This window comes from Hippoglossus stenolepis, chromosome 20 (assembly GCF_022539355.2).
Source record: "Hippoglossus stenolepis isolate QCI-W04-F060 chromosome 20, HSTE1.2, whole genome shotgun sequence".
NCBI lineage: Eukaryota > Metazoa > Chordata > Actinopteri > Pleuronectiformes > Pleuronectidae > Hippoglossus > Hippoglossus stenolepis.
Window position 1 is genome coordinate 13,836,785 of NC_061502.1, and position 22,375 is coordinate 13,859,159.

The 22,375-nt window shown below is 41.4% G+C and overlaps 1 protein-coding gene across 1 annotated transcript; it reads right to left on the bottom strand.

Annotated features, from left to right (window-relative positions):
- Positions 1-5,966: 5,966 nt before the first annotated feature.
- Positions 5,967-11,691, bottom strand: ostm1 (osteoclastogenesis associated transmembrane protein 1). Its single transcript, XM_035144552.2, has 6 exons — positions 11,257-11,691; positions 9,996-10,110; positions 9,191-9,288; positions 8,984-9,094; positions 7,939-8,104; positions 5,967-7,080 (listed from the first exon to the last, which is right to left on the bottom strand). Exons 1-6 carry the CDS (start codon positions 11,608-11,610, stop codon positions 7,025-7,027), a joined length of 900 nt encoding a protein of 299 aa, XP_035000443.1. The 5' UTR covers positions 11,611-11,691; the 3' UTR covers positions 5,967-7,024.
- Positions 11,692-22,375: the final 10,684 nt, after the last annotated feature.

Genomic DNA, 22,375 nt, shown 5'->3' on the forward strand with positions numbered 1-22,375 from the left:
TACTCCACCTGAGAGGAATTATTTATTTGCTTTACCTAGACACAGACTAAATTTTGTATGAGGAGTTTTTAGGAGAGCTCTGGTTTTTATTTATGGTTTTTATACAACATAAAAATAGATGAGAAGAAATACTGAGGCAGGGCAGAGGGGCTGATATCACAGTGTTTTATCATAACCTGGTGCTGACATCTAGTGGCAACTATGAATGTCTCGAACCCTCTGGGTAACTGTGAAAGGGTTTCAAGTTACAAGTTTTGCAAATAAAATCCATTATTCACATAAGATGATAAAAAAAAGGCAAAAATATACAAACACCTGATTACCACTACCATTACCATTACCTTTACTGCTGCTACTTCTCACTACTACTATGACTACTACTACTAAAAAATTATAATAACATCTCTTATTATAATGGTTAAATATTCATTGTTATATGTCCGTGAAGATTCTCAGTCAGGTAATGTTACCGAAAATAATAACAATAATAATGATATTACTTGTAATAATAATAAATTGATTATAATCATTATTATTACTAAATGTTACATTTTACATATTATTATTTGAATATATCATTATGACTTAAGTCAAATGTGTGAACAAACAGAGACGTGATGGTTGTTCAGTAGAAGTAGAAGGGTTTGAAGTCTGGTGGGATACTTTCCTTTTTTATAATATATTTTTTTATTTGGAAATGAAGCAGTTGCCATGACAACATGTAGGGACTTTAATGTTCACTTGAAACAATCACTTTTACTTTAGAGCCAAAAGATGGTGACATGTTTCTGAACTGTCTTTAATGTCATTTTCAGACTCTGACTTTAGGTGGCACTACTGCCTCGTTATCAAAAAACTGCCCTGGTTCCACCGACTTAACGTCAGTGAAATGTAGCATTTCAGAGCCGTTTTAAACACGTGCAGATTTAATTGCTGATTAAAAGCAGAAATCTAATGACCCACGTGCACAGAATCTGGACTTTGTCATTCAAGCACGCTCTTCAAAACAAATGATAAATGTCTTCTCAAGCTGATGGCAAGACAGGCACACAAACAAACCCACACATGGGTCAGATGTTTCTGCCCTGAAGAGTGCCCCCCCACACACACACACACCTTTCCGGCCTGTTGGCAGCCTCAACCCCGGCCTCATCCCCCCAGGGGGGGGGGGCCCGCGCCGCTCTTTTGGCCTCAAGTGGCCTCTGGATGTAAGTCAGGCAGCGAAGGTTTCTGACATATGATCCAGCATCTGTGATGTCACCAACAGCTGACTTGTCATAAGACCTTTGTGAGAGGGGGGGAAGTGAGGGATGAATGAGGAGAGGGCCTTATTTGCTACAGAGCCATAGCTGGAACGCTGAGTGCTTCTGCATCGAGCTGCCGAGATTACAAACTGAATGACTGCCATTAGAGAGTGATTCTATAATCTATCATAATACCATAAGCCAGGGATTGACAGACTTTGACCCCACTCACAGGTGTATAATAAGCCCCATTCACTCTGCATATGCTCTGTGCAAGAGGGTGCATGCGTGTGTGTGTGTGTGTGTGTGTGTGTGTGTGTGTGTGTGTGTGTGTGTGTGTGTGTGTGTGTGTGTGTGTGTGTGTGTGTGTGTGTGTGCTAATTCCCAGGGGCATATGTTTACTCCTCGTTCAACAAAGCATCACATTCATTGCTCCGGGGTTGAGAGGTGCAAAATCTAAGCCTGACCTTCAGCCAGTTAACTAACTGACAGCTTAGAGTGTTGCTGGTGTTGCTTGTGGGGGGTTGCGTAACAACTTTAAGTCCTAACTAACAGTTTCTTAATATTGCCACAGCCAAAGAGATATTAGCCGCTTGGTATCTGGGGGGATGCACTGCGAGGGGAATACAGAGGAGCGGAGGAGGAGCGCAGAGGGCAGCAGGAAAATTCAAAGGCATTCAGGCGGCAGGAAGGCCGTGACCTTGTCAAAGAACAGCAAAACAGTCATTTAACAAGAATGAGTTTTCACTAAATGAAAAACGGAAGGCCAGATTCAGAAACAACATGAAGAGCATCCCCCCTACTCCTCCATCAAATATGAAATGTACCGAACTCAAGGTAACAATCGCAGAGATAAGTGTGTTTTGCCGTCTGCTGGAGCATTTATTGCCAACAGGCCTTTTTTTCTTTTTTTGTTCCAACATATCCCTGTTACCTCTAACTCCTCTGCTGCACGATTATTTGCCAAACACAGATGCAGATATGCAGAGAGACAAAGACTACTGCAGGGCGGGTGGGGTAAAAAAACTCTTAAACGCTGTAGTACATCAAATGATCTGAAGGCCACTTATCGGCTTACAATCCTCATTTCTTCATCACAGAAGGTCAGAGGAGAAGGTTTGTGTCATGATTTTAACCCCTCGAACATCAACAAGCCTCGGTTCAGCCTCATGCTGCAACATTCCTGCCTTATTCCCTCCTGAGCTCTAAAGAAGTCAACCAACAAGTTCACACATTATAACGACCAAGAGCTCAGGGGAAAAAAGAATGAAGGATTTGAGTCATGTTGAGGTCTGGATTTTGAGTGTGTGTTCAGTTTTTGGATGAATGATGATATGGTAGCACACAGTGAGTTTATCAAACAGCTGGTTTATAGGCGATGACTAATTTGTTGATCACTCTTCTTTCTTTCTCGGAATTAATGAATATGAAGTCGTAGTTTTCTGGCATGGCCCCCTGCAGAAGCCACAAAAATGTGTCAACCCCCAGTTCTGTATTAAAACCTTCATGGCACATGTCAATTAGATAGAATTCAGATGTGTATTTTATAAAAATTGACTAATGTTGAAAATGGGTTATTACCTGAGCATTTCTGATTCAAGATTCAAAAGTCTGTATTGTCATATGCACAGTGGTGGAGGAAGTACTCAAACATTTTACTCCAGTAAATGTAAATGAACACAGACATTTGCTGATATATGTTGTGGATTAAATGTGAAAGTGCCCTGAAGTAAATCTACTTAAAGTAAAGTACAGATTGTTGAGAAATGTACTCAAGTAGAGTAATGAAGTCAATGTACTTTGTTACATCCCACAACTGTATATGTTCGGTGCACTATACCATGAAACCCTTTCTTTGTTAGTCAATGTCAACAATTATGGAAAAACTTGATTTCACTTGTATTATGGAGTCACAGTCTGTAATCATGTGTATAAACTGTCCGTGCTCATGGTCATCATGACTCCATCATTGTTTTCAAACAAAAACTTAAACAGTCTTTAACACTTCAATGGGCGAGCAGCCGAGATCAGGTTATGAGTCAGTTTAAAAATCTTATTAAATTCTTCCACATAAACTGTCACAGAATTACTCTCACAGTGGTTTTCATCAAAGCTCTTTGTGAATGGATTAGGTGCACAATCATTTTGCATGGCATTGGGCCACGATTACTGGTGGATTGTATTTCTTTTTTTCCAGTGAGAAGGTAAATCAGCCTCCATTAATGCAGTTTATCATAAACTGATGTGACAAAACACACACTGACTGTAATGTAGCCTGTATACGATTACCGTTAGCTCTGTGGCTCAAGTGTTGCACACTCAACACCTTATTTAAGCAAACAAAGCGCGTCTCATCCTCCGTCTCTCTTTTCCACATGGAGGATAAAGACACCAAAACATTCTGATAACCACCTCTGTCTCCCAAGGTGAAGTATGAGGGAGCAAAGATTTGTAAATTCAGCCTGTGAACACTCGAACATCACAAAAATACTTTTTTCCAGCTATGGGTCAACAACTTCGGGTCAAAGACAAAAATCCCTGGTGGGCTTCCTTCAGCACGCCACAGAGACTGTGCACAAGGTTCTATCAGGCTCCAAGAATATTTATCCAAAGATGTGAATGTGTCCAGCAATTTATGAGCCATGTGCCAAAGGGTTACAACATAAGGGTTAGGTAGGTGGGTAGGTAGGTGGTTAGGAAGGAAGGTAGGTAGGTAGGTAGGTAGGGAGGTAGGTAGGTTGTTAGGAAGGTAGGTAGGTAGGTAGGGAGGTAGGAAGGTAGGTACGTGGTTCGGAAGGTAGGTAGGTAGGTAGGTAAGTAGGAAGGTAGGTAGGTGGTTAGGAAGGTAGGTAGGAAGGTAGGTAGGTAGGTAGTTGGAAGGAAGGTAGGTAGGAAGGTAGGTAAGTAGGTAGGTAAGTAGGAAGATAGGTAGGTAGTTAGGGAGGTAGGAAGGTATGTAGGTAGGTAGGAAGGTAGTTAGTTAGTTAGGTAGGTAGGTAGGTAAGTAAGTAGGAAGATAGGTAGGTATGTAGGTAGGTAGGTAGGTAGGAAGAAGGTAGGTAGGTATGTAGGTAGGAAGGAAGGTAGGTAGGTAGGTAGGTAGGTAGGTAGGTAGGTAGGTAGGTAGGAAGAAGGTAGGTAGGTAGAAATTTGAATTCATATTCCATTATTAACTACATCCACTGATTCTAGTACAAGTAGCTACAGCTCTTTTACACCAGCCATCTCCGTCACGTGGCGGCCTTCAGTTCATTATCGCCAGGACTTTTCCTTTCTTTCTTGACTTTCAGCCCCGCTTAAGGACCCGGTGTGCCTCAGAAAAGCAACGAGGCTTATCGGGAATCAGAGCCATCATTCCTGAGCTCCGGGCCGGGCCTCGCCGCACACGAGAGCCGCCCAACACACTTCCACTGTGCCGGAGCGCAAACGACGAAAAGCCTGTGTCTTTAGCCACTCCGCTGGCCGCAACCGGATCATATGACACGGCAGATCCGTAAATGCTCTTAGACCTGCTGATGGCTGCGCTCCATAAGACCAAAAAGCCAAAGGAGTTTAACGGATGTGTTGCTGCGATTATTCGGCCAAGTATCTTTATCCCACATTTAGATTAGCTCCTAATGACGGAGGAGAAGCCTTGGTTGCAAGAAACACAAGGCCACGTAACCTGAGAACAAGGGCCAGGCCTGTGTGAGGAAACAGCTTTCAGCAGCTCGCACACTGCAGCGTGGACTCATTAGTCATCATGTACCTGCAGCCACACTTACACTGCTGCTTGCTGGGTCCTGATGGACAACAGTTGTGGTTCCTTTAAGTATCCTAAAGCTACAACAATAGGGTATGAAACACATTCATAAAAGAGAGGTATCTGTTATCAGCAGAATGAACCTAAAAGATCAAAAGTATCATCATTTTATGGTGTGTGAATATACACTCTAATAATCCCACATTATTGTTCCAGACGCAACTAGAAGGGTATTCAGTGGAGTGCATATCTGCCCAGGCCCAACTGTCCCCTTCTGAAACCACATTTGAAATCACACACACTCGTAAATATCAAAATATAAATATCAAGAAAATCCAGTTTTCCTAACCCATACCACATCCTTCCATCAAATTTTGTGGTAATGCGTACAGTGTTTTTTGTGCAAACAAACAAACGAACATGAAATCATAAACTCTTTGGTGTAGATAAGAAGAGTGGCACTAAAGAGCACTTAGCTCCATCGAGGCCCAACAGTCGAATTCAATTAAGCCGCACTAAACTGCACAAACTCATATATCAGCCCCCTAAATATGCCCGATATGCTTTATTCCCGGGTAAAACACCCTATATCGCAATGTTTAAAATGCGGTTAACAAACAAACAAGCCAACCAACAAAACTAAAAGGAACAGGGGTGGAAACATAAGCTCCTTGGTGGAGGTAATAACATGTAAGCAGCATCTTAAAGTGGAAGCTTGACATAGACTTCATACACTGTTCAGTTGTGTTAGTCAATAAAATCTCTAGCGATTATTATCAAATGTGTTTGGAGGAACGTATTTATCTGAAAAGCCAAGAGTAGCTCTATCATTAATGTCATGAAGTAAAAAGTGCAATATTACAAATACTTGCCAGATAAGCAAATAAAAATGATGTACTTGAGTAAATATATTTAATTACTTTCCATGATTTATAATCAGCACCGCACGGGTTGTGGTTAAATCACATCACATGCAACTGTTAATGCTTATGACATAAAAATATTTATTTGGGCAAATGCATTTAAAATAAGGGTTTCTTCACAGCAAATGCATTTTTTTATTAATAGGCACACTCATCAACTCAACACTCGTATCTCAACATATCTCATAGCAGAGACTCTGCCGCCATGTGCAGTCACAAACCCTTAACAAATTAAGTTAAACATCAGTGGGAAATGACAACAAAGCACATTAAAAGCTTTATGAAACCACAAAAAAAACCACACACACTGCCTGGAAAACAGGTAACATCCCAGTCAGAGTGCTCTTACATTATGTGTGTTACGTCTTTATTTACCCCCCCGACCCTCCCGGCTCATGTGCCCCCCTCTTCTTACAGCAGATACATGTCACCGCTAATGGACATCAAGTGCTTCCTTTTCGCCGCTCTCTTCTGGACATATATTAGAGACAGAAAAACCCATTTCTCAACCAAACCCATAAATAGAGCACGTGCACACATTAGCTCAATCGCACGGACACACACAGGCACACAGCATTCAGGCCGCTCACTTTCTCACGACACCTGTCTCACAGCACATTCTGCTCATAGAAATACAAAATACAAGTTTAAACATGACAAACTTCACAAAACAAAGCTGATTATTAATTCTGGCATTAAGAGGCCGACTCAAACACAGTGCGTGGACGGTTTCTAAATTTCTTCATCTTATTTTTATATATTTTTATCTGGGCAAATCTATTTCCTGCTTTCCAACATAATCGCTTACATCTTTAAGAAAAAGGTTGTACGGCTATGAAATCAATAGTTTAATGTGCAATAAAATAAATCCAGTGCATTTCACTTTTAAGTTTCAATGATTTAGATCCTAGAGGTCTGTTGAATACGTATTGGTATCACAGCCCGGCCCCCCCCCTGAAGACAACAGGAAAGCTGCAGTCGAGGGCTCTGTGTTCATTGGAGGTCCGTCGAGCCTCAAGCACGAGACAGGGAGAAGTCAAATCTACTCCTGGGAGTGTAGCTCTTGATAAAGGAATGCTGTCAATCATTTCAGTGCATCTCTCCTGCTCAGCTGCTCAGCTCCGTTTGTCCTGAATGTTCATCAAGCTGGTGTACGACTTCGCTCGCTTGGCTGTAAAGAGAGAATTTACATTAGTATACACGTCTTTGGCAGAAATGACCACACGTGCCATTTGTGGAGTTTTTATTTATTTTGAGATATTGCAGTTAATAGTGTTTAAATTTAAGCCTAATTGATTTGGAATTTTTGGGTCTGATGCCAATACTGATATTCGTGAGGAAAAAACTTCTGATACCGATATATAGGTTGATATATTTATCTATTGTTATTTAACCCTTACGATAAAGGAATGGAAATGAGGCTATAAACAACTATAAATAAAAAGAAAATACAATCCCATATATAAAGTGTATTTATGTAAAATAAAAGTTTTCATAAAAAGGTGCATATCGGCAAACATATACGCCGATACTGAAATGCCTGCTAAAGATAAATTTGATAAACAAAGATAACTGTGTCAGGCTCTAAAACCAAATAAGTGTTCGATAAAATAAGCAATTGGGGTCTTTCACTGTTTGAGTGTAAATCTGTTTGTACGAGTGGGTTCTTGCATGAGGCTCAGTGTGTACTTGACCATCACGAGCCGTTTTGTTGTGCACTCAGCAGTAACCCTCTCCACCCGCGGCATAAAAAAAGATCTCTGATCCTTCAAGGCAGCAACCATCCACCAACAGAGAAAATAATACTGCAGCCTCGTCTGTGGTCCAGAGGTCTGCAGGGACTTTTCTTTAGAGGCACCTCACACAACCCCACCTCCTTCCTCCTCCTCCTCCATCGCGGGCCGAACTCCAGTATCGCAGTCAGTCAACCTCCCCCACCCCCACCCCTCCGAAAGACCTCGAACTCTTGAAAACCCCGTCAAAAAATCTCTCTGCGTGTGACAATGGGCGAATTAAGCTGGTTACTCACGGTGTATGAGCTTGCGTTTCTTTTGTTCGGAGTGAAGGAAGCTGCTCAAGTAGAAGATGATGGGCAGAAAGAGCATGAAGCAGGACACAGCGATGACAGGCACCGTCTCCTCGCGGGGCAAGGAACAATTGAAATTCTTACTCCACAGTTTGCGTGTCCCATTCATCTGAAAAGAGGCAGAGTGCCAAACGCAACATAAACTTCATTTCTGGTGACTGCAATTACACGACTGTGTTACTATTAATTCTACACTCTGGGGTCTCTGTTCCGAAATGTTTACTGGATCCAGGGGCATTTGGTTTGGGGGGTTTACAGCTGGAAGCTCTTATTGACAAGTTTTCTTTACTTCTTTCATGATTCTTGTGTTAATGGTCAAATTTCTCGATAAATAAAGATCTTCCACCTTCTTCATGCATCAGTAAAATAAAACCTATTAAGACATTGTAAAAGCAAACTAAAGCAAGAGAAACTACATCTTATAGTTTGGTAAAAACAATCTTGTCAGCAACTTAAAGTAGATAACGATTCCTCTATGGAGAGAAAACTACACGAAAAGTGAAAAAACAAGATTACAAATGCGTACAATGATTTGTGAGAATTTGGATTCTAATGTTTAAATCCACACACAGATACCAGGCAATTTGTGCACTTGTGAAACAGTTTTAAAATGCACACAGCACACAAACTTAATAGATATTGATGTTTTACGCACAGATTTTTAACTTGAACCTCACAGATGTTATAATGTTCACTTTCGCTTCCTGTGTATTTGTGACATTGTTTGTGTTTATTTACAGGTTGTTAAATGCGTGTGCAAGGATCGCCTGGTACGCACGGATCAGCTTAGACGTGCGTGTGGACTTTTGAAACTCTGCATGCTATGTTTTTGTGGGGAAATTGGGACATCTGGGCTTTAGTTGAATTATACACATTTGTAAATCTTATTTCCCATTTTCTCTCCAGTCTCCTTCCGTGTTTAAAGATTCCTCTAGGGGGTGCAGCTTCCTCTCTTCCCATCTCAAGGAGTAAAATCTCTGCAACATACCGCATCTTCTATGTCAATACACAGAGTCAGATTCTTCTCCATTCCGCTGTAGAGCTCGTTCAGGTCCGCGTATGTGCTCTTACAGTTTGCGCACAGCTCTGTGTGATTCCCCTGTGAAGATACATTGAGAAAAGGTCCTTGTGGTTAACTCCTGTACATGAGCTCACAACAGACAGGCTGATCTTATGCACCTAATGTGGGACGTACCTGTTGATACTTCTCAAAACAGGTGATAGTCTGGTTGAGGGTTGCCATGAAGTACAGCGTGTCATTCGTCAGGCTCTGAAATCCTGCAGTGATACATTCTGCACAACAGGAAATACACACCATCAGCAGTTTGGTCTATTTATTCAAAGCATGTGTGGAAATGAAATCAGATGCATGACTGCGTCGTCGGAAGCTTCTATATTCTGCAAAATGTCAGAGAAAAGAGGACAAAGATACAAACTAGAGCTAAAACAATCAGAAGATAAATCTATTAGTCCTTTTTTATGGAATTTTTAAATGTTCGTGTTTCTCAATTTGGAGGATCCACTGATTTTCTTGGTCTTACGTCATAGTAATCAGAATATTATGGGGTGTGGAAGTATTGGCAAGAGAAAATTAGCTACTCAATGGTATCACCTTGCACTAAAATAAGATTTCTTGGGCATTTTTCCTTATTTTGTGGATTTTTTGGACATAGCAAATAAATGATTAATAAAGAAAACAATCACAATGTTAATCATTAATAAGAAATGATTACTTGTAGCCAGAAGACAAACCAAATACACTTAGTAACACGTGTTATCTCTGCAACATTCAGCAGTGTGTCCACGCTCACTCTGATTAAACCCTCACTGAATGCTGCCTCTACTTAACCCTGCACTCTGACCTCTGTGGTCAAATGCATACCTAATGTGTGTGTGAGGCAGGGGTTCAAACAGAGGGACAAATCCCTCATGACACACATTAAGTACAAAAACTGACATAAAAAGATAAAAACATGCACAAAAAAAGAGCATAAACTTACTTTCGCAGCTTGATTGACCCCACAGGTTCTTCAGGTTGCTGTAGAGCCGATAAACCAGCATCAGTCGGTCACTGCGCAGAAGACTGTCGCCGCAGCTCACGTTCCCAGGACCCATCTGAGGCCGGGACACACAACCACAACTCAATCACCTTCATCTATCTTACGCAGAGGTTTGGTAATAAATGTGATATTATAACCTACATTTATGTATTTCATCAAGAACACAATTATAAATTAGCTTGCAGCTCAAAAACACCTTGACGTTGGTTGCCACCCGCCAACAAACCAAACAAAGAAGAAGAAAGGTTCAGCGCGTACGATTTAGGTGAAAGGGATCTATTGAATATAAAATGATCCTGGTGATGTTTTCTCTAGTGTGTTTCATCTAAATTGTACAAATTGTTGTTTTCTTTATCCTAGAATGGGCCCTTTATATTTACATCGGGAGCGGGGCCTCTATATGGAGGCAGCCATGTTTTTACAGTAGCCCAGACTGGACAAACAAAACAACTTTTGAGTTTTTACGACAACTCAAAGCTGCCACAGGCTCTCTGTCTTGTTTGGAAGGGGAGGGGGAGGTGAGGGGTGTTCAGCTGCAAGATGCAATTTAAGAGAAGATAAGATAAGATAAGATAAGATAATCCTTTCTAAGTCCCACAATGGGGATTTGCTACAGCAGAGTATTGATATCCTCGCGGACATTTAGGCTAAAAACCAAGGTTTGAATTACACCGTTTCTAGTCGAATTTGAGTGTCTGGGATTACGGACACTAGGACGACACCACAGGGGCAGTTTGGAGGCATTTTATGTTTTTTATGTTTGTAGAATCGGTCGCCATTTAGTTGAATTGTATTGTATTTGGCTGCAACGCTGTTTACCCCTGAACTCCAGAAGTGTTTTGTGGACTCTCGACCCCCCCCCCCCATCGCCATAGTGGTGAGTAGTAGTGAGTGATTTATCATATTTGGGTCAACTACCCCTTTAAGTGTAAGGAATATAGAAAATATAGACAAATATGAATGGAATAAAAACCAATATATAAAGTGTAAAAACTAGAAAAAAAGAAGTAATAACCTCACCGCTGGATGTCGCTAAATTCTACACACTGAACCTTTAATGGAAAACACCGTTTACAGGAAGTCACAGGGTAAGTCACGTTTCCTCAAATGTCCCCATCATCAGTCAGAACTCGTGACTGGTGAGACATCAGCGAGGCCTGGTGTAAAGCGCGCGCACGCACACACACACGAACACACGAACCTGGTCCGAGGAGATGTTGTTGTAGATCTCCATCAGGCTGCCATAGCTGGAGAAACATTTCTGACACACTCGGACGGGTCGAGCCGCCGGAACCAGGCAGTTCACGTAGGTGTCGTAGCGCTGCCCGAAGATGAGCAGCAGGTCGCGGCAGTAGAAGCTGATCTCCAGGTCCTCCGGGAACGACGCGAGCAGACCGAGGGAGTCCGGCGCAGCGGGCTTGAACACGGGGGAGCTGTGGAGGGCGGGCCGGTCCGCTGGTTCCGCGGCGGTGAGGTTCAATGTGTCACCGAACACGAGGGAGTGGACGTGTATCAGCAGCAGAACACAGAACGAGCAGCTTCTGTAAAGAGACATGTCTGAAAACACATCTGATCCTCTTCCCTAAACAAGCCGCCACTTCCTGGTTCGGTCCCAGCGGGATCATGTGACCGCGCGGAGTCTCGCGAGATCTCAATACGGGAATCAAAGCCATGGAAGTCAGAGTACATCTATAACATCTATACTATACTATACTATACTATATACTATAGTTTATATACACTTGCTTTACTCTTATTTTAGAAGCCTGTTTTAACAGACTACATTTGTACTATCTCTCTTAATGTATTGGTTTACATTCATTTGGCTTCTGCTTTGACTTTTGCCTCTTTTACTTGGAAAAATACATCATCCTCATCATCTTCATCATCATCATCATGTTGCCTGAACGTAAATAAACCTCATGACATCAGAGTTTGAGTGGCTGAGTTATCTCAACTTTCAGCAAAAAAATCAAATCACTCATTTTAACACATTTAAGGAAAATAATTTTTTACCCTCACTCACTGCACAAATTCACAGAAATCAGTCACTAATCTTTCACTCTAGGACTATAATCATAATTTTTAGTAACGCTGAGGTAATAATCATATAATATTCATTTATATTGAATATATTCAACTCATTACTTTGATTATAACATGCTGTTTTAAATCCCTCTCCAAGGAAATAGTGAATTCTTTATATAAGATAAAAATACAATAAGATAATACCTATTCATCTATCTATCTATCTATCTATCTATCTATCTATCTATCTATCTATCTATACAATAATAATGATAATAACGTGTATATCTGCTTTTTGCCTTTATATTCTGTAAACCAGGTGGACATACAGAGGCACAGAGGGTTTAGGTTGTAATCATTTCTTCTTTCTGGGAGCCACATTTGAAAAATAATAAAGAATGGGGGGGAACATCTGAACAATTAGGTGAACTTTGGTCAGACGAAGAAGAGTTAATGAGCTGCTGCTGGTGCCATGTGCACTGAGAGCAGCATTAACGGCCACAATCCATATTTAGCCCGGCGCTCGGGCTGTGTGCACGGATCAGAATAGGCCTCTAATGCCGTGCACATTCTCCCCCGCTCATTTTCATTAGGCCCTGATGACTGCGTAATTGATGCGGCCTGCGAGTTATCAAGAGCCACTAATTTCACATTAACGACCATTGACTGCGGCCGCTTGATTCGAGGGGGTTTCTGACAATATTCACAATCAGGACCGGAGCCCAGATCATTTACCTTGACTCTGTGATTATTTCCCTGCATGTGAGCAGAGAGCCCACGGTGCAAAACTGTCTGATGTCAAAATCCCTGTAAATAATGAGGAGACCAGGAGGAGCCCACACACACACACACACTGAGCAGTGACTTATACTGCAACGTAAATAGTATCAACTCATTCTTGTCTTTTGTAATATTCTTGTAATAATAAACTATAGATAGATAGATAGATAGATAGATAGATAGATAGATGGATAGATGGATAGATAGATAATAGATAGATAGATAGATAGATAGATAGATAGATTGAAGAGATAACACAAACTATTTCTTGTCGTTTGTAATAAACTTGTAGATAAATATGATGTATAAATATGTAATCATTATTGTGTATGTATGCGTCAATAAAACATATAGACCCGTAGGTGAGTCTCAGTCTGCACTGATCACATTATTCATAGAGCTTCAGATGTCTTTTCCTCTGCCGGGCTAATCAGCATCAGAGCAGCACTGGGCTCAGTGAAATCGGCATATCATTACCAGCCTGTTTGAGATGACCGTTATTGTCAGATGGCAGAAAAATGCCTTCATTAGCATGTGATGGATGGAGAAAACCAAGAGGACAAAAAAAAATCACTAATTAGGCCCATAAATTAAACGATGGTGGAGATGAGAGCTCTTCAGGAGTGATGATGGCAAGACTCAGTCCGAGGATCCACTCTAGATTTGGAGCACGATATGTATGAAGAAGACAGGGAGCATTAGCTTTTACATCTGATGATCTGGGATTAAGAAGACCAAAGATTAAAAGGGCCTACTTTGGTAAAAAAATACATAAGAGATACTTCCCCCAGACCCAACAGCCCGCTTATGAAACCACATTTAATTGACTTAAACCAGATTTTGATCTGCACCAAATTGCATAAATATCAGTCGGCTAAACCTGTGAATCAAGATCCATGAATTGAATGTCTAAAATCACCCTATTTCTTAATGTTAAAGAAAGTGAAAAATAAATCCTGGATCCGCACCAGCATTTTGTGGTCATGCTCCACCCCCTCCACAAAATTTAATGGAAATCTGTGAAGTACGTTTTGTGTAATCCTGCCGATAAAAAAAACATATGCAGACAAAGACAAATTCTCCTTTCCAGAGATAATTTGCAACAAAATGCATGTCTGTCAATCTCAAGATGTATACAATACACAGACGTGGCCTATTTCCAACTATTTCAGTATTAGATTGTTAATGTAATGTATGATGCGTCTTTGTGTGAGCACAGTGTCAAAATCCAGTTGTAGCATATTGAGGTGAAACTAGTTCAAACTACTTGTTTAAACTACTGCAATTACATTAAAAACAATTTAAAGAAAACCATCTGGATCATTAGGAGCTGGAACTTCTAGTAAGTCACAGATTTGTTAAACATAACAAGGGTTTCAGTTCATCTTGTAGGTGTTTCATGTAAAATCTTAATTTAAAAAAGTAACTGGTGATTAGAGAAGTAGCTGTGCAATGGAAGCTAGGCTATAGTATTTCTCTCTTGGTTCAGAGGCCGGAACATTGAAGCACGAGGACCTAAAAAAATGTATTTAGGTGCACAACCTCATTGTCTGATGTTTCAGCTCCGCACATGTGAGCTGTGCTATCTTAAGATCTGGCATCTGAGATGTTGAGGTGTGATCGGCCCATGTGTCCTCTCCTTGTGAGTGTCTCAGACGAGAAAAATCACAAAGGGGTTAACTCAAACCAGTTCAGCCTTAAACTTGGCTCTTGGCGTGGGGAGAGAAAATAGCTGTAAAGTTATGCAGAAGTTATTCTTCATCCTTCGGGCCGTCCCTAATCCACCAAAAACCTCATTCTTTCATCGGAGAACTGTGCCTCCTTTCTTGTTCCCCCCTCTCTATACAACATAAAGTCAGACTGCATTTAATGGTTATGTCGGGATGGGAGAGGGGCTTTCTTCTTCCCCCTTTCTCCAGAATATTGCCCTTTTCGTCGTGTGAGTCTCTCAACCCGCGGGGACCCCCATATTCTTCCCTCCAGCGTCTGACTCGAATCACAAACTAACCCCGATTTTCACAACTTCGCTGGGAATTGCGGGGAGTGATAATAGAGATTTCGCTTTCATTTTATACGCTTGACTTGGTTATTGTTGCTTTTCTCCTCTCCCGTGATTCTCCCCTTTTCCAGGGATTAGCCCTGACTTCGCCCGCTATACTGGCCACCGAAGTGCCCCTGAGCCCCGGAATGACAATTGACGCAGATCAAGGCAAGCCTATTCTGCGCCTTTTGAAAGAAAGGGACTGAACTGAGCCGGGTTTAAATGGAGGACTTTTAATGGGAGAATCGGATGGTCCCCAGTGATTAGTCGCCAACATTTTAGATTTCAGGTTGCAGGTTTGTTTGTTAGATACAAAGATGTCATATATTTTTTAAATAAGACAAGATGGTGAATATCCCTTTTACGTTTAAAGGTAATCCAAACTAGATTAATGACAAATTGCGAACCAGCAGCAGATGTTAGTGACCCCCTGTGGAATTTAGGGACACATCATCAGTTGTGAACCCGTCAGAGTTAGCTATGTATTTGGTTTTAACACTGGCTTTGTACATTTCTATCTTTGGAATGAACTCTGAGTAAAGCGTTGGCCTTCCCAGGATTTTAAATGATGCAAATGTACAAACTGATGTTTAAGTCGGAATTTGCAAATTTAACTTTTTACATTTTTTGCTTTACATGATGTACGAAATTTAGTTTGAATATTGTGGTTTCCAATCAGACACAAGTAGTTTCCTCAAGACACAAAATCATATCGCTGCTTGACTAGTTTACAGGAAACTCTTTGTGCTTTGATCTGCTTGTTTGACGGCATCTACAATTTGGAGTCAATGCCTGGTTCAATCGATCAATCATGATATTATAGGTTCTCCTGTAAACAATTTAAATTAATGACCTTCCACTTGATCGGCGCACACTTAGCACCCAAGGCAGCCCTAGTCTGGCCAATCAGGAGTCCTGGCCTCTCTTGGTATCCTACAGCTGCAGCCTCCATCTTGAAGGGATGGTTTCCCGAAGGTGAAACCAATGAAGATAAATGAATATGTAGATCACTGTAGACCTAAGTCTGCATGAGGAAGATGGTGGTTAGAGTAGAGCTGGAGAACATGGTGAAGCTGCTGATCATGTCAAGAGTGACAAGTGGACAGTGATGGTAAGTATGATACGTGTGAAAATGTGAGTGACGACGATGATGATGAAGATGAAGAAGAAAATGATGACAATGATTATCAGGATATTATGTTGAGAATCACAGTGATGGTGGTTAGAGCAGAGATGCAGAGATGATGAAGACATTGATACTGTGATGGCAGTGTTGATGCTGATGATGAGGAAGATCAGGAAAATACAGTCGAGCAATCAGGGCACAGCAGATCTGACCATAAGGCTGCAGATGAAAGTGACCGAGTAGAAACAGTATATTTGAAATATGGACGTAGATTAACAGGTATGCTCGACAAATAGTTATTTGAAGATTTCCATTTCTAAATATTCTACTTTTTACGCTGCATCTGGACGGATGGATCTACTTTTCAGGTTTAGATATACAAAGTTTCCTAAAGGTGAACTCAGTGGTTTCCAACTATTTTGGAGAAGGCACCCGAACAAAACTCTGTCATCTTTCATATGTTGAGTTGGTAGCGTTTCACCAAAGAGACTTTTCCCCTTTGAACGTCCCTGTTGGTTTTACTGCCTCCACCAGCAGGTTGTGTTTTTCTGTCCATTTGTCGTTTTGTTTGTTTGTTTGTGAGCAAGATAACACAAAAACAACAGAACAGATTTCCACGAAACTTGGCGGTAGGATGCAATATGTGTCAGGGAAGAAGTCATTCAAAGTTGGTGCAGATCCAGGGCATTTTTTAACTCTCTTTAACATGTAGGGTCTTTTAGAACATTTTCAGTTTTCTCAGAGAATAATTAATGGATTTTGATAAAATCAGGAATATTTAGGAAACTGATTTCTATGAGTGTGTGAGATTTGGATTTAAGGTGACTGCTATGATATGTTAACAAGTAATTATATATGATATTTTTCAGGTTTGGAAACCTTTTAATTGTAAATGCTGCTCACACATTGATGCATTAAAACTAACAGTCACAAAATGTCATATGTATTAATATGTCAGTCACAGGAGCAGGTTTTCTGCAAACTTAGCATTTTTAGTTTTGATACTCAAAGTATATTTACCTCCATTGCTACTATATGTTAACCTAAGTGGGATCTTGAAAGTTTTCTACATGAATTAAGTTGCATTAAGTTGCATGATATTCTGAGTTAGAATAATGTCAGCAAGGAACAGCATGGATGTGGTGACTGTGAGTCTATCAGCTCTACAGGTGTCACTGTCTCAGCGCTGCAACAGTTTGACACAGTCTGACCGTCCAGATCTGCTCATCATTGGCACGTCACACAAGAGAGAGTTTCATGTATTTGCCACGTCTCCCTCAATCAGGCATCTCCGCAGCACTGTGAGAAGTTAATCTGTGTTGATGGTGTGTTGTGCACTCTTCCGTGGGCCGGTTAGGCTGGGATCTCTCCTGGAAAGACTGGTCTGTGCTCATATAGAGGGGGGATAATTACCAAACACGCAGCCGACAGCAGCGACACAAAAGCCGCTTTGACTTCCTCACTGCTGGTCGCCTCCAGGGGATGGTCCTGCTCCCTGATCACCCTGCTCACCCAGACTCACTTCTCATCACTCCTGAGAGGCAGAGACGTCTTGTTCCATAACAAGACACGAAACTGACTTCTTTCAGCTCCAGTGAACTGGACATAAACCCAGTCTGACAACCTCCAGTGCCCAAACAGAACAGAGAGGGGACGGGTGGGCTGGTGCAGAGGACAGGAGAGGGGTGGGGGCAGCACTCTCTAAATAAAGTTGTTATTCACTTGAATCTTGCATCTTGGAGAAGAAACTCCAGCAGAAGTTTACTTGCATAGTTCCCCAAAAATAAACCGTGGCGTCCAACATGTGCATCTGTCTGTTTCAAACCACTTTGATCAACTTTTTATCTTTTCCCATGAGTAAAATTGATGATTCCTGTGCATGTCCCCCTCTCAGCACCCAGTGTGTTACAGCAATGAAAGCACGATGTGCTGTAATGTAATGGGCCGGGAGTGATTGTTTCTGACAAGCAACAAAACACGTCGTCCCTCCCCTCAAATTAGTCCCCCACCGAGGGGGGATGAGGGGGTTCATGCCCCAGTAGATGCATGGACAGAGCAGCGTGACAGCACAGAGCATGAACATGCATGTGATTCTCAGCATCTGGATGTATAGGTGTGTGTTTTCTTTGCTGCTTCCAGTGGTTTTAGTGGGTTTTTCTGACTTTGTGATTAAAGCAAATAAACCACAAGCACTGAAATCAAAGTCCAGTTAATTTATGTGTTCCACTTCCGAGGACTTGTGTGATGTTATGTTGGCCTCTGACATGAATGATAGACATAAAGAGTTTTTTTTTTTTAAAGAACTTCTTTACTAAGAAACATTATTATTCACCCAATATAATATGATGCAACCCACTGCATTAAAGTCTTACTGAGTCACTGAAGGTAAAGGTTTGCTGGTCTTGCACATTTTCTTCTTTGAAAAGGATCATCTTATTATTTCCAGGATGTCAGAGTGGAGTTGACGAGATAGACTCACTTTTTAAATGTTCACTCAAATTTTAAACTGTACAGATCTGTAGTTGTTATAGTTGTGTACTAGTTTAGTAATTCTATTAAAAAAAATTCAAAATATACTCTGGAATTTGGGAATTTTTTTCCCCTACAAAGTTAAGTGTTTTGTTTTATTATACATATTTAATTTAAATTTGTTTAAAACGTTATTATAAAAGTTAATTTAACATGCATTTTTGCTACATTAAATAATATTTCACAAACAGGATTATTTATTTCAGAATATAATGTTCAACGGTTCTTCTTCTTCTCCCTAATTTATTGTTGCTTCACTGCCTTTTGTGGCCTGTTACCTCCACAAACTGTTGAAATCCTTTACTGCCTCAGCAGCCACGAGAAATGTGTGCACGACGTCACTCGAGTGCTCTCAGAGTGCACGTGCTCGCTCGTGCACAGTCGGGAGATACAGCGTAAAATATGCAACAAAACACTGGTCTGCGGCACCGCTGGTGGACACAGGTCTCCTCCACCCGGTACCTTTGACATGTGTAAACAGAAATGCATGTGGAAAAGCATACAACCATTTTTGCATGTTGTTACAGAGAGTTAAGTAGATTCATTAAAAGTTAAGTGTCATTAAAATGAAATTCGTAAAGAGATGAATTTGATTTTATGATTAGCTGTTGGATTTACAATGCACTTTGATAACTACAAATCCTCAGGTGAAATTAATCTTTTGATCTTGTTCTTAAATAAGCAAATACAACATATCTTTTTTATTTAATTTGAAATATATCCTAATTGCTTTAAAAGTCAATTGTGGTTAAGGATAGAGAAGATTTTGGGGGTAAAAAGTAACAGCACATGATACATAAAAGTTTGTAAAAGCAACATTTTCTGCTCCTTGTGATCCAGCGATAGTTATTCATAGTGGGCTTTAGAAATAATGGGCGGTTAGACCGGGAAGAAAAAGACAGTTAGCTGGTCAGTTAGCGAGGGGTTAGCCTTAAAAGCGAGCCGTGATTTGTGAACGAGCGAGTAGGAGGAGTCGTGGAGGTCTTGGCGTTCAGGAAAGCCTCTCCTGGGCCGAGAAGAAAAGGATTTGGCCCGGTTGCAGGCAGCGATGTTAACTTTGAGTGGCCCCTGTGGCTCAAGCTCAGCACCCCCCCTCTCCTCCTCCTCCCTCCCTCTTACTTCCCAAGCCCCCAGGTTGCCTTTGCATGACATCATCCCCAAACTATGCCCCCCATACCCATGTGAATCTGAGCTGTCACAATCGGCAGCCACCCCCCCACCATTAAACTGTACCGCGCCGCAAACCCATACGTTTCTTTTCTCCCCCCCCTGCTTCTCCTCACTCCCTCTCTTCTTCTACCACCAATCTCCTCCCTTCTTCTTCTTTTTTAACCCCCAGAAAGCCATTGTTTGAGTCAGGGCTTGATCAAAAAACTGTTGCCCGCCAACCACAGGGCTTTCTGTAAATTCAATAAGGCCACCTTAAAGATTTTCCTAATTAATGGATGACATCTTTGGCTGGAGGAGAGGCGAGGCATTCTGCTCCAGCTCGCTCTTTGTTCGCCTCCTAATTAACTTTCCTAGGTCACTCAGGTCCCCGCAACCTGAGAGTGAAGAGCCCCCATTGAGGAGGGAGTTGTAAACTTACTTTTTTTGCCTCGGCACTTAAAAGGGGAAAGCAACTATAGGGAACAGAAAATATCCTATTTAAGTCCTTTGTGAGTGAACTGCTTGCACATGTTCCAATAAAGGAAGTCTTCTAAATAAGCTGCCATGTTGCTCTCCGCTCCCCCCTTTTCTCCCTTATCCCACCTCTTTCACTCCCAGCTCCACAGAAAAGGTTATGAATGATAGCTCTGGGTTGAGGGGGGGGTGGAGGGGCTAAAGGACAGCATCTGGGCATTGTGGAGTCGTGGAGCATCTGAAACTTTGAGGGAATTTGAGGATGGGAAAGCGCTGAGCTGCTGGGTGGTGGGGTGGACGATTGAGAAAAATGTGGTGAATATGAGGAAAAAGAAAATAATAAGTGCCTCCTTGCCCTCGTCATTGTTTGGGTGTTTCTAAAAGACCCCATGTCTCCCAGCTGCTTTCATCACTCCTCATCTTCATCTTTCAAAGGCAAAAAAACAGGTCCCATAGAAACACAACTACGTATGAAAGGCCCTCACACAACAACTTCACACAATCTGCCGCGTGCCTTTGTTTAATCACAACTGGACAGATAGAGTCATTTATTTCATTATGAACAAGTGAAGACTCAATTAAATTGTTTTATTGTAACTGTTTATAAATGCAGTCATAAGAACAGTGTTGATATTCATAATAATAATTAATCATTTGTATTGTGCAGTAGCATAATCGGAGCAACAAATCTTTCAATCACTTTAATTTGTTGTGTCACGATTGAGTAAAAACATATTTTAATGCATTTTAGTGCAAAACAAGCAAATTATGTGAGTGAATGTTCGCTTCGAAATAAACCAATGATACCCAGCACACACTCTGAGTTGCCTCTGTGAATGAAATATATACAATTTGTTTAATAAATAAGTTAGATTAAGATAAAATGAGATACCCTTAGATGGGATATGATACGATACGATAGACTAAGACGAGATACGTGAAGATGCGATGGAATGCGATTCATTCTTTTAAAGATCCCACATTGGAAACATTTGCCAGTAAAAAGAAATAGAAAAGTTGAAAAAAAAAAAAGACAACAGGCTGCCCCTAGTGAGACGCCATCTTGTAAAAACAAATCAGTTCATGTTGCGAATCGTCCTTGAATCATGAATCTAAACGCGTCTCATTTCAACATCCAAGTATTTCCACAGCGTTTCTATCCCGTGCACGGTGCTACATCGGGAAGCTAGATCAATAAATCAGCCAGGCCAATATACTTCAGGGAATTTCCAGGCTTTACTATATATACAAAGAACTGACAACAACACACTCACAACACAAATGACACATTCTCATCAATATTCCCATCATGTCACCTGACACACACTTATACACTGACCTAGATCTCCTCTCCAAAGAGCCTCATCCTGCACATTATAGCCCAGCCTGAATACAGACGAGGTCACATGCCCTCAACAGTCCCCGTGTGTGTGTGTGTGTGTGTGTGTGTGTGTGTGTGTGTGTGTGTGTGTGTGTGTGTGTGTGTGTATGTGTGTGTGGGTGTGTATTAAGAGCTGTGAGGTGAGTGTGAGGGTCTTGATGACAGCTCCTGTGCACCAGGGTCCCCGTGGGTTAATGACGAGTGGAAACGGTGACCCCCAGACCGTGACCGTTGAACCTGACCTGCGGAGCCGGTGGGACGGGATCAGGAGAAACGGGGCGGAAGCGAGACTGACTGCTGAACAGAGCTAGATAAACAGCAGAATGACTGTCAGAGTGACTCCAGGTGAACTGGGGCTGTGAAAGGAGCTGATGACAGCCATTCTGTGCTTAATCTGTCTGACGACCGCAACCATGCTCACACTGCTGCTGCTGCTGCTGCTGCTTTTTAAACACACTCATTTAGACACTGTGTGTGTGTGAGAGAATGCCACATAGCCCATACAGTACGTGGAAGTTTGGCTTTGTTGTGCCACTACTGGGCAGCAGAAAGTCCCTACCATTTGCGAGTTTGACGCTCAGAGGCTGTTTTCACGTTTCTCATCTGTTGCTGATCTGAATGGATTGTTGTTGATGATCATACATTTAAACCATAGTTTTTTAAGCCGGACACGGTTCAGGATGCAACTTATAAGAGTGGAAACAAGACGTGGAAACTGAAAACCTTTGATTACAGTTATATTTAGCATTTTGACAGACTCCGGATTTTTCTGTGAGGGAAAAAGAAGAGGTGATTATATATATTCTGGCACA